A 13812-nucleotide genomic window follows, 5' to 3' on the forward strand; every position below is an offset into this window, starting at 1 on the left:
CACTGAGAGATCTGTGACCTGACCTGGTTCATTACCTAGTACTAGATCTAGTATGGCATTCCCCCTGGTCGGCCTATCCACATACTGTGACAGGAATCTGTCCTGGACACACTTAACAAACTCTGCCCCATCTAAACCCTTGGAACTTATCAGACTCTGCACTTCTTAGTTTAATGGGCCCAAGGATGTACAGTCTCTTGCACAACCCAGTAACCTCTGAAAAGCCAGCAAGCAAGACATTCAACAAAATTGTTACAATTTTACAAAATAATTTGAGCCCTAAACTGCTGTTGATAGCTGAGAGATTTAGATTTTACGAAAGGGACCAGTCAAAAGATAAATGCCTTTCTGAATACATTGCAGAACTGCGCAAACTTTCCCAGAACTGTGACTTTAGAGATGGACTTTCTGATGCATTAATGGACAGGCTTGTATGTGGCATGCATAGCCGAAGTACTCAAAGGAGACTACTGGCAGAAAGAGACCTAACCTTAGAACGGTCACTGGTCATTGCAATATCATTAGAGATTGCAACAAAGGATGGAGCAGAACTACAGAAAAGGAGGTTAGAATGTGAAATGCACAATATGTCCCAGACTGGTGCAAAAAACCAAAAATCTCTCACAATTAACACTCACAAGGGACTGTTCCAGTATAATCGTCTCATCTTTGGCGTCACATCAGCTCCAGCAATTTGGCGAAGAGCAATGGACCAAGTGCTTCAAGGTATCCCAGGAACACAATGTTACCTTGATGACAAGAATGATGAAGAGCACCTTCAGAACCTTGGTAAAGTGCTGACCAGGCTGAGTGAGTACGGTCTGGACGGAAAGAGAGAGAAATGTGAGTGTTTCAAGAATGAACTCTCATATCATGGACATGTCATTAATAAGCAGGGCCTTGAGTCCATTTTCAATCCCAGGAAGGGAATTCCAGTCATGACTGCTACCCAGTTACTCTGTTGGGCGCTATTCCGAGGAGCCCATTCTTATGACAAGGAGTTCAAACAACACAGCAACGCTGACGGCTTGTAACATCTTTCACTGTTGGCAACTGAAGAAAAAGAGTCTTCATACTGTGACCCAGCAGAAATGTTTCACACTGCATTGGTGAACCAGTTGCCGGTAACAAATTCCAAAAATACAAAGGGAAACTTCCAAAAATTCCATAAAACAAGGAATGACCCACAGTTGTCAAAAGTCTATGAAATATCCATGCAAGGATGGCCAGCTCATGATAACCCTATGTTTCCAGAGTACTCAGTGAGATGAGAACAACTATCTGTGTGTCAATGAACGCTGATGTGTGGATCTCGTGTTGTGGTTGCCTGTAAACTGTGCACCAGAGTGTTAGACAATCTACATGAAGGACACCTGGGTGCAGTCAAGATGAAAAGACGTGCCCAGAGCCACGTGTGGTGGCTGGGAATAGATAAACAAATTGAAGACTTGGCCAAAAGCTGTTTGGGATGCCAAAAAGTTCAAAATGCACCCCCTCAGGCACCGTTGACACCTGTGGGAATGGCCATCATCATCATGTCAAAGAGTACATAATGACTTTACTGGGCCATTCATGGACTCCATGTTTCTGATTGCTGTGGATGCTCTTTCAAATGAAGTCAACCGTCTCAGCAAAGACTGTCTCCATTCTGAGGATCAGCTTCACCAGAAATGGCTTACCAGAACAAGTTGTGAGTGACAACGGACCACAATATATGTCAGAAGAATTCTGACTATTCATGAAGAAAAATGGCATCAGACATTTGAAGTCAGCTCCTCACCACCCAGCAATGAATGGGTTAGCTGAAATGTTTATCCAAACCTTCAAGAAGATCCATTAAAGTGATGGACAAAGATACTAGATGCTCAACCAAAGAACACACCCAAGTCGATTGCATCCAACAATATGGCACATTACAGTCACCAGACTTACCTCTCAGTGATGGCGTCACTGATAGCAACGTGACACTGGAAACTGAGAATGTTGTCTAAGACAAGTCACCTATTAAACCTGATGCCACTCCACAGGTCCAGAGGTGCAATGAGAATGTTATCATTGACAAGACACCTGTCAAACCTGATGCCATGCCACAGGTCCAGAGATGCAATGAGAATGTTATCATTGACAAGACACCTGCCAAACCTGATGCCATGCCACAGGTCCAGAGGTGCAATGAGAATGTTATCATTGACAAGATACCTGCCAAACCTGATGCCACTCCACAGGTCCAGAGGTGCTCTCCTGAAAGAGACAGAGCACTACCTAAAAGACTGAACCTTCAGAACTGTAGGTACTAGTTATAGGTTGTTATTGTGAAAACATGTTTAATAGGAATATGGGTGCTAAAGGAAATTGAATGCTTTGTATATATACAGTTTTATGTTGCATTAATGTAAAGGGGAGGAAGTGTAATGTATGGATCTATTTCTTTTAGAACAATGACCACCTCCCCAACTTTAGCACTACGTATTGATCTATTGTTTGCGTATGCGCTAGTGCCTGACGGAAGACTGCCCAAGGACATCTTGTACGGCCAACTGTCCAGTGGTACTGGAAAACGAGGAGGCCAGCGACTACGGTACAAGGATGTTCTGCACAGGAGCCTCAAGAAAGCTGACATTGCCCCATCAACATGGGAGAATCTGGCTCAAGATCGCTCACAGTGGAGGGACGCCATCAGAAAAGGTGTGGACGCTGCTGAGAACAAGCTCAACGAGGCAACAGAGGAAAGGCACAGGAAGCGCCAAAACAGAGCTTCTGCCCCTGCTGCCCCTCCAGGCCTCACCTGCCAAGTATGTGGTAAGCAGTGCCCGTCAAGGATCAGCCTGTACAGCCACCCCAGGATGCACATATCAAACCCCACTAACTGACTGAAAGGAACCGTCATCATCCTATGGGATGGATAGCCAGAGAGAGATGCGCTGGTGTTTATGCATATGCTTTGCTCTTGCTCTCTTTTGCGGCAATTGGAATACACTAGCTAAAGCCATCTCCCATGTGCGTGCTTTTATTTCATCAATGTGTATTTGTGCACAGACATAACACTTTTTCCACAGATGTGATTGTATATTTCTGTTTTCATTCGTTTCTCTTTCTTCTCTTTCTAAGAGCTTTCTTCGACATTCCCTTCTTTCTCTCCACCCTTCCCCCGCCCGAAATTGAAAGCTTTCCTAACTGTTTAAAAATGCATTAGGTGAAATGATGCCCAAAATTATGTAACTTAATTGAAGTTGGCATTTCACTTTGAATTGGAGTAAAGAAACAAACGGTTGATTGAGTTATACTGCAACTCAATTGAGTCAAGGCTGATTACCTCTGTTTATCTGCTTTTGATCCAGACTTTGTCATACCCGTCCAGAGCATTTTAATGACACAACATTCATAGTACTTTTGGGAGAAAATTAAAAACTTACTTGGAAGGGATTGTTCTGATTTTAGTGCTGGGTCAGTTGTTCTGGATATGTCCATCAAAGGACTCAGATTCAGCTTCAGCTTCATCACGTCGACATTGAAACACACAGTGAAATGTGTTGTTTTCATTAACGGTCAGTGCAAAGAGGATCAGGTCTCCAATTTCCACTTCCTGACCTGCACTTACAGGGCTTGCAAACTTTCATCCTACAGACACTCTAAACCAGCAATTTTGACCTCTAGACTCACGGACCTCCAGATTTGCCAATCCCTGCATCTGAATCTAAATCTGAGATATGTTCTGGAAATGCACGTCAAAGGAAATAGTTGCTTCACTTATAATCTTCCAAATTATTCGACTATTGAAAAAACTTCAGTGAAAACATTCCCCAACTTTACAAAATGAAGGGAACGTAAGTCAGGTGTATGTAAATTGTTTGCAAAAATTAAGTCTTTATGACTTGGTATCATTCTGCTGAATCTGTGCTTATGTTTCCTCACAGATTAATCCTTCTAAAAGTGCAGTACCCAAAAGAGTTGAACTCGAGGCTTGCATTAGGGTTTCTTCTCTTTCCATTCTAACAGCTGGAGATAGAAGTCAATGTCTCATTTAGCTTTCTCATTATTCTATTTCCATTACAAAGATACTCCATTTTTCCTTTCTTACTTCCATAGTGCTGAACTTTGCTTTCACCATCTCTGCCGCTAGTTTGTCCAGTAATTTGATCTAGCAGTGTCCTCAACTTCCTGCTACACTCAATGCAACTTAATTTGACCTCCTAACTCTGCAGATATGCCTATTGCTTCCTCTGCTCACTGATGAGCAACAGAGACATCAATGTCTGTATCTGGAAATCTGATTTAGAAACACCCATCCAGATCCTACAGTGAAGGAAAGGGTATTCCTCATCGCAGGATCCTTGCTCCTGTGTGCCAAATGGCCTAATCCTGTGCCTATATCTTGTGGTCTTATCGTGACAGAGCTTACTTGCTCCAGGATTCAGTCCTCTTGTCTGAAATAGACTTTGGCCTTTTAATACTTCACCAAAATTTGGAAGAACCATGCTATCAGCTTCTGAGGCAGAATGGAGCAGGATTTCCAAGAAAGCCATGGATAAACTCCATGCTGGGGATTAAGAACAGGTTACATGGAAGATCAACCCAATAATTTAACATGCTGCTGCAAAGAATCCCAATATAATTAGGTTCTACACCTTAATTTCTGGCCTTCATCCACTGTAACTCTTGTAGCTTCATTGCTTTTGTTTGTAAGCATGCTTACTGCTTTGTTAAATTTAATCCGCAGTCAGAAATACTAGAGTTTGCATGAGGAAATTCACTTAAAGTTATAAAGTCATAGAATAATGGCAGCCCGTTCCTTATATACCCCTCTGAAAAATGTACCCCTGAGGTCCTTTTCAAATTGGGAATTAATTGACAAGAACAAATGAAGGTAAAGCAGGGGCAAGCAGAGCAGCCATCCTTGGCATGTAAAGAGTTAGAATGGAGACTTTTAGGCTTTCGCTCCACCCCGCCCCCACAGTTATTTATTCTTCTTTCTTTATGTTTGCTCACTTAGGACAGTAGAGATGCCAGGCAGGGTAGTTGAATACTCCTCTTGTGGGATGTGGGAAGGCAGGGAGACCTCCAGTATCCCTGGAGACTACATCTGCAAGAATTGCACCCAGGGGCTGCAGCTTCTAACACTCCACGTTGAGGAGTTGGAGCTGGAACCGGATGAACTCTAGATCATTCGGGGGGCTGAGGAGGCAATAGTTAGAACATATAGAGAGGTAGTTACACCAAGGTGCAGGACACAGTAAACTGGGTGACAGTCAGGAAGGGGAAAGGGGTTAAGAAGCTAGTGCAGAGTAGCCCTGTGTCCATCCCTGTGAACAACGAGTATATCACTTTGGATACTGTTGGTAGGGGGGAAAGTCACAGCGGTTGGGTCTCAGGCACTGAGTCTGGCTCTTTGATTCAGAAGGGAAGCAGGGAGAAGAGGCACACTGTGGTGATAGGGGATTTGTTAGTTAGGGGAATAGAAAGGAGGGTCTGTGGGTGAGAACGAGATTCCCAGATGGTATGTTGCCTCCTGGATGTCAGGGTCCGGGACTCCTCAGATCGAGTCCTCAGCACTCTCAAGTGGGACGGTGAAGAGCCAGAGGTCGTGATCCATGTAGGTACCAATAACAAAGGTAGGAAGAGTGATAAGGGTCTGCATTGGGAATCAGGGAGTTAGGTGCTAAGTTGAAGAGTAGTGAGGCCAGAACTAGGAAGATTATACGGTTTAATACGTGGCTAATAAGTTGGTGTAGGAGGGAGGGTAAGATTTTTGGATCATTGGGCTCTCTTTCAGGGAAGGTGGGACTTGCACGGAAGAGAGAATTTGCACCTGGATTGAAAGGGGTCTAATCCTAATGGGAAGGTTTGCTAGTGCTACATTGGAGGATTTAAACTGGAGTTACAGGGGATGGGAAACAGAGTGCCAGAACAGATAGTGGAGAGTTTGTGGAGACTGATGTTGTTAAGACAAAGTCAGGAATCAAAAGGTTGAGCATGATGCATCTAATGTGATGAGCTGCATGTATTTCAATGCAAGAAGAATCATAGGAAAAGCAGATGAGCTCAGGGTATGAATCAACACCTGGAATTGTGATATTGTAGTCATTAATGAGACTTGGTTACAAGAGGGGCAGGACTGTCAACTCAATATTCTGGGGTTCTGTTGTTTTAGATGTGACAGAGCAGGAGGGATTAAGGGAGAAGTGGTCAGGGAAAATATCAGCAGTGCTCAGTCAGGACAGACTAGAGAACTCATCTAGTGAAGCATTATGGGTGGAACTGAGGAATAAGATAGGTATGACCACGTTAATGGGGCTATATTACAGACCACCCAACAGTCCATGGGATTTAGAGGAACAAATCTGTAGAGAGTGCAGACTGTTGCAAGAAACATAAGGTTGTTAAGGTTGGTGATTTTAACTTTCCAGTTATTGACAGGGATTCCAATACTGTAAAAGGACTAGATGGGTTAGAGTTTGTCAAATGTGTTCAGGAAAGCTTCCTTAATCAGGATGTAAAGTCCCAATGAGATGGTGGGCAATACTTGATCTGCTATTAGGTAATGAGACAGTGTAGGTGACAGAGGTTTGCATAGGGGAACATTTTGCATCTAGTGATTACAATGGCATTAGTTTCAAAGTAAATATGGAAAAAGATAGGTCTGGTCCACGGGTTGAGATTCTAGATTGATGAAAGGACAATTTTGATGGTATCAGAAAGGGGATCTGGCAGGTGTGGATTGGGACAGTTTGTTTTCTGGCAAAGGAGCACTTGGTAAGTGGAAGGCCTACAGAGGAGAAATTTTGAGAGTACAAAGCTTGTATGTGTCTGTCAGAATAAAAGGTAAAGATAACAGGTGTAGGAACCCTGGTTTTCAAGAGGTATTGGGGTCCTGGTTAAGGAAAAGAGGTATAGCAGGTATATGCAAGTAGGAACAAATGAGGTGCTTATGGAATACAAGAAATGCAATAGAACACTTGAGAAAGAAATCAGGAAGGCTAAAAGAAAGCATGAGGTTGCCCTAGTAGACAAGTTGAAGGGGAATCCTGAGAGATTCTGCAGATATGTTAAGAGTGAAAGGATGCAAGGAACAAAATTGTGTGCAGCCAAAAGAGACGGGGGGAGGGGAGATCTTAAATAATTTTTCTTTGCATCTGCATTTACTCAGGAGACGAACACAGAGTCTACAGAAGTGAGGCAAAGTGGCATCAACTTCATGGAACCTATAGAGATTCTAAGGAACTGGTTATATGAGTTTTTCAATAGACATGTACTGATTAAGGATAGTCAGCATGGTTTCGTGCATGGTAGGTCACGTCTAACCAATATTAAAGTGTTTTTCGAGGAAGTTTCCTGGAAAGTGGATGAATACAAGGCAGTTGATGCTGCCTACGGGCCAAAACTTTGGATAGAATTTTAGTATCAACATTAAGTAAGGAAATTGGTCTGTATGAAGAGCATTCAGTTGGGTTCTTATTCTTTTTAAGGATCAGCGAAATAGAAGCTTCATAGAAAGATTGTGCAACTTACCCAACTTAAAGGAATCCAAAAAAAAACCTGAATATAAATGAGGTATAAGCAGTAAGGAAAACGCCTTATAAAATTCTGCAGAAAATCCATCAGGACCCACAGCCTTCCCCAAGTGCAATGAACGTACAGCCTCGGCAATTTCCTCATAAAAAATAGGTTGATTCAAATGCTTACGGTTATCAACGGAAAGTGTAGGAATGTTTAATTGGTCTAAAAAATTATTCATAATAGTATTATCTTTAGGGTCAGAACTATAAAGTTTAGAATAGAATTCTCTAAAGATATCATTTATTTCTGAAACATCAGTTGTCCTATCACCATTAGCTTTATAAATTTCTTTAATTTGCTATTTATCTATAAAGGTTTTTAATTGGTTAGCCAGTAATTTACCTGTTTTGGCTCTATGAATATAAAATTAACTTTTATCTTTTAGGAGTTGAGTTTCAATTGTATAAGTGAAAAGCAGATCATATTTAGTTTGAATTTCAACATGCCTTTTATATAAAGCAGGATCTGGAGCTGAGGCATATTTTTGGTCTAATTGTTTCAACTGATTAGCTAACTCAATTCTCTCTTTATTAGCTTTTCTCTTAACACTTGCAGTATATGAAATAATTTGTCCTCTAATATAGGCCTTAAAAGCATCCCATATAATAAGACTAGAAGTCTCTTCTGGTGTATTCTCTTCAAAAATAAAGAATAATTTGTCTCTCCAGAAACTTTAAAAAATCCTTATCAGATAGCAAAGTTAGATTAAAGTGCCAATATCTGTTTGTTTGAGGAAGACCAGGGAGATTTAAAGATAAAAGCACAGGGACATGATCTGAGCCAGCAATCTCTTTATATTTACAGGATCGAACTAATGGATCGTGTAATTACTATCAATAAAAAAATAATCAATTCTGGAATACATATGGTGGACATGAGAAAAAAACGAGTACTCCCTGTCTAGTGGATTTAAGAAACGCCATACATCAACAATACCACATTTCATTAGAAAAGATTGGATAAACGAAGCTGATTTATTAAGTGTCGCTGGTTTAAAAGATGACCGATCTAAAGCTGGATGTAACCAGCAATTAAAGTCTCCTCCCATCACCAATGAGTAAAGGCTCAAATCCGGCAAAAATGAAAAAAAAAGCTCAAAGAATTCTGGGTCATCTGTATTCGGGGCATACAGATCAGCAAATACCATTAATTTATTATCTAATTTTCCTGACACTATGACAAAATGCCCATTAGTAACAGACACTACTTTATGTTGGACAAAGGGAGCTGTATTATCCATAAAGATCAAAACTTCCCCAGACTTATCCTGAAAAGAGGACTGAAAATAGAGTCCTTTCCATCTACTGGAAAGGCATAAATTGTCACAATTACGTACGTGAGTTTCTTGTAGAAAAATAATTGGAACCTTAAGTTTTTTAATATATGCAAAAATCTTATTCCATTTCACAGGGTGATTTAATCCTTTCACATTAAGACTAGGTCAGTTAATAGTTTGATCCATTTTAATATTATTTAATAGAAAGGTCAAAGTAATAACCACTGGAATGTATATTAGAACCAAACAATAAACCTTGAAATGTGGTAACCAAGCAACAGATTTGGCTAAAAATCCAAAACAGCTTCCAGAAAAAAAGCCATCCCCCCCACCCTCTTCCCAAAGTCAGAAAGTCGGCCAAAAGAAAGCCGACAACTAACTCTAATGATGTCACCCTCCCAAAAAAACCTACTGGTTTAGCTCCTAATTAGTTTCAAGGTTAACTGCATTTTAACCTAGACAAAACAGTAGACAAAAAAAAAACTTAATCCTCATAACAAGAACACATAGATTAATTATTACAGTTTCAAAATGATTAAATGAAAATTACCCAAACTAAGCATTATTGACAGAAAAAAACCTCAAGAAAAATAAGTATAATATAAAATAATAAAAAACCTATCAAAATTCAAAACATATGAATACACAAGATATTAACTCATTAAATTTCTCTAAGTAGAGCATTTAAAATTTCAAAAGGAGAGTTAGCTACAAAGGTTTACCAAAAGTAAAAGAAGCAATTATTCACGTAGAAAGATACTGAACAGTTAACCTTCCGATTTTAAGAATTTCTGAGCTTCTTCACTCGAATGGAACCATTCCTTAGAGCTATCCTTCAGTATAATTCTGAGCCAAGCAGGATAACAAAGAAAAGGTTTGAAACCTTTGTTAAAAAGTTCCGACATAACCTTTTTGAACTTAGCACGCTCATTCATGACCTTGGGTGAAAAATCCTCCACGATCCTGATCTTCTGACCATTATAATCAATCATTCCTCTTCGATGGAATTCACGAATTAAACGATCCTTTGTTTGAAATTCATGAAAGCAGATTATTACTGATCTGGGTCTCGCTCCTGGAATTGATCTAGGCACAGGCAATCTATGAGCTCGATCAATCATAGGTAAAGATGTTAAAGTTTTAGGAAATAATTGTGCCAAAAAGCTTGCAAAGAATTCCTTAGGCTTATCACCTTCCGTTGACTCTTCAAGGCCCAGAATTCGTAGGTTATTTCTTCTGCTTCTATTTTCTAAATCGATAATCTTCTGTCTTAATTTTTCATTAGACTTGGATTGTTTTTCACAAAGCTTTTGCAGGTCATCAATTCTCGCATCCAAAATTGTCAGAGTTCCTTCATTCTCTTCTATTTGTTTATCATATTCAATTAAGGTTTTTTGAATAGAATCCAATTTTGTATCTATTTTTTAAATTTCAGAGCTGAGTTGCTGGAACTCCTTGGAAGATTTTTTCTGTGTTTCCAAAACAGTTCCATAATAGATTCCAAAGTTGCGGGAGGCTCTTCTTCTTTTTTAGTACTTTTGGCACCTCTTTGTAGCCATAGTAAAGCAATATCACGTTTAAAAGTAAGGTTTCAAAGCAGGTTGAAAACAGTAAAGTAAGTAAAATAGGAGCAACTGTAAAAAGCTGCTAATCCATCAATGACCAATAGAAATCTCCAGGAAATTTACAAAGATTTTGCTGGGTCTAAAGGACCTGAGCTACAAGGAAAGATTGAACAGGTTAGGACTCTATTCCTTGGAATGTAGAAGAATAAAAGGAGACTTGATAGTGGTATACAACATTATGAGGTATATAGATAGGGTAAATGCAAGCAGGCTTTTTCCACTGAGGTTGGAGGAGACTACAACTAGAGGTTATTGGTTAAGGGTGAAAGGTGAAAAGTTTAAGGGGAACATGAGGGGAAACATGAGAGTGTGAAACGAGCTGCCAGCACAGGTGCACACCAGCTCAGTTTCAACATTCAGGATAGGTACGTGCATAGTAAGGATATGGAGGGCTATGGTCCCGGTGCAAATTGATGGGAGTAGGCAGTTTAAATGGTTTGGCACAGCCTAGATGGGCTGAAGGGTCTATTTCTGTGCTCTATTTTTGTATGATTCTAAATCACACCTTAAATCTATGCTCTCTAGATTTTAATTTCCTTCCCCTGGGAAAAGGTCTTGTACAGCTCATGGTTTTGTACACCTCCATGAGAGGTAGTCAAGCCTCCTCCACCACCTCCAGGTAGTCAAGTCCTGGCAGCATCTTCATAAATCTTCTTCACACTCTATTTTGAATTTCTAATATCTTCATGTTTGTACTTAGCTTAATTCGTGATCTACATACTTTGCTTTTCTCTTAGGATCAATTTTGTTATGTGTTGTAAAACCTAAAAAACTCAAAATTGTAAAAATTGGTAGAATTGAACACATGTACACTGCAGAAGCCCATTCTCTGCAGTTCTGACTAAGCATCTCTCTTATTTTACCACATAGTCCCGCTGAACATAGATTTTATTTGATGGCACAGTAATAACTTAAGCTTTCAATTGTATTTACAGATTCCATCAGGACTGCTACAGGTGTGCACAGTGTCCTAATATTTGCCTCTTGCCTAGTGGTTTCTATCATTGGTGTGGCCTGTTTCCTTTATAAGTAAGTTTGGAATAATCATCAGGAAAAGTAATGATTAGACATAAGGCTAGACAAATTCTAAAACTTTTCAGAAAATCTTTACTGCCAGTAAGTTTACAGAAGTCAAACTAATTGTATAACAGAAGTTCCCAACTTGGAGCCTACTGACCTGTTGGTTAATAGTTTTATTTCTCTTTCGAAAAATGCCTTCATTTCCCCGGCTGAATTTTATAGGACTGTAGATGCTTTACAGTTAGACAGCACAGAAACTGGCTCTTTGGCACAACTGGTCCATGCTGATTAGAAAATGTGTGCATACATGATTTCCTTAACATTCAGTGCCGATATTTAAATGGAATGAATTTATTGTTGAGGGCAGATACATGGAACTGAAACTGTGCCACATTGAGTTTTGCCCTTGAGTAAAATTCCAATGCAGTGACAAGTCCTTCATCTTTTTTGTAGTCTGCATCAATATAACAACTAGCAGAGAATCCAGGGTTCTTCACAGTTGTGGAGTAGTATAAATCCTAAATGAGACACCACAAATAACCCAATTTTTTTTCCAAAGAAAGCCATAACTTTGCAGAAAATTGATTATCTTCAGAAAAAAAATTAAGCTGTTTTTGATTTTGAGAAGTTGAAGATAGTGAGTGGTTTCTTTTTGTCAGATTGTGGATCTTTTTTCTTCCCACTGGTACTACAAGCAGCATGTGCAAAGCCCAAGCCTGGTTCTACTGAGGTCCATTGGCCAGGTCTTGCAACTGGGCCAATGATCTTCCCAAATGACTATCCAGATGCCGAAGTCAACATAGCTTCAATAAACCTAAAACTTTACAAATGAATCTTGTAAATCACTTTACTTCATAAACATGATTCTTTTACTAAATTTCCCTTTTCCAATACTTGGGACTTTTAATATTCTCATTTTTGTGATTCACCTTTGCATAAAAAGAAATAATGCTTCCTGATAATGAGGTAGGTTATAATTTCTAATTATTTGGGGTGGCATCATGATATTACTGCACCAGCAACTTCCAATTGGGGTTCAGTTCCTGCTGCTCTCATGACTGTGTGGGTTTCCTCAGGATGCTCCAGTTTCTTCCCACATTCCAAAGATGTATGGGTTAGTTTTTGTGGGCATGCTATGTTGGTGCCAGAACCATGGCAGCAGTACAGTGCTGCTGATTTGATTTGGTGCAAAACAATGCATCTCACTAAGTTTTGATGCTTCGAAGTACATGCGACAAATAAAGTTACTTTTTAATGCAAAACTGTAAAGCAGTTTTTCAGAAGGAATATGGGGCATAGAAACTGACAATGATCTGAATATTTGAAATCTGTTTGCCTTACACATGCATACATTTCCAGATATTTCTACGAATTTTTCTCATGTTAATGAATAAAAACAAGTGGGTTGACATCTTTTAATCTTCCACATTTCAAGTTAACATTTTTCTCCAAACCTTATTATTTATTTAAAATCCAGCAATGAATAGTTTCTTGCGGGGCAGGGGGGAGTGTTTAATGTGAGGGCTGTGTAAGATTCGATTTACTAGGAATTTTAAACTTGCCTTACAGGCGCTGCAAGGAGTACTCGCCGATTGTTAAACCAGCAGAGGGTAGAAAAGAGCAACGGATGATGAGCGGCATTAATACCTGTGTGTACTTCCGTAAGCTGAATACCACACTCCTCGGTGGGAATGATGAGAAAAGCCCACTACTGACAAAAACTGCGATCATTTAATCAGCAGCTCATCCAAGCAGATGTATGCTTCAGGAATACTCTGCTTTTGGTATGGTTATGCATAGGGCTTAAGCATTATTAATATAGAATTACTTTACTATCTACTCCTTATGACTAGAGTACAACACAAAGTGCTTGAAATCCAATTGTCAGTCCTTTTCCCACTGCCTGATGATTGAAGACAATTTGTATTTATAAATATTATCAATGTTCATCTCTTAAATCTGAAAGTAATTTTCACTTACTTTTTTTCCTCAAATGAACAGTAAAATTCATTCCATTCTGCTAACTAATAACATTTTACTCCACGTTTTATAGAGATGGCAAAATGACAGTTCCATTATATTACTCACAAAATAATCTGCAGATGCTGGGGTCAAAGCAACACTCACAACACGCTAGAGGAACTCAGCAGGTCAGGCAGCATCCATGGAAAAGATCAGTCGACGTTTCCACGGATGCTGCCCGACCTGCTGAGTTCCTCCAGCGTGTTGTGAGTGTTCCATTATATTACTAATAGCTGTTAGAAATAGATTGCAAAGATCAGGCTTCCAATGACACCATTGTGATCAGAATCTCTATAGCCAAAATGTGTTGAGAAG

General features: G+C 39.7%; 1 protein-coding gene across 1 annotated transcript in view; it reads left to right on the top strand.

Annotated features, from left to right (window-relative positions):
• The window catches only part of gpnmb (glycoprotein (transmembrane) nmb), a gene marked incomplete at its 3' end in the record, with an annotated part of 89480 nt that extends 78055 nt beyond the window's left edge, over positions 1-11425 (top strand). The window contains exon 10 of the mRNA XM_072282985.1: positions 11391-11425. Within this exon, the coding sequence (XP_072139086.1) occupies positions 11391-11425 (35 nt within the window). The remainder of the gene's footprint in view (positions 1-11390) is intronic.
• Between the last annotated feature and the right edge of the window lie 2387 nt (positions 11426-13812).

This window comes from Mobula birostris, chromosome 19 (assembly GCF_030028105.1).
Source record: "Mobula birostris isolate sMobBir1 chromosome 19, sMobBir1.hap1, whole genome shotgun sequence".
NCBI lineage: Eukaryota > Metazoa > Chordata > Chondrichthyes > Myliobatiformes > Myliobatidae > Mobula > Mobula birostris.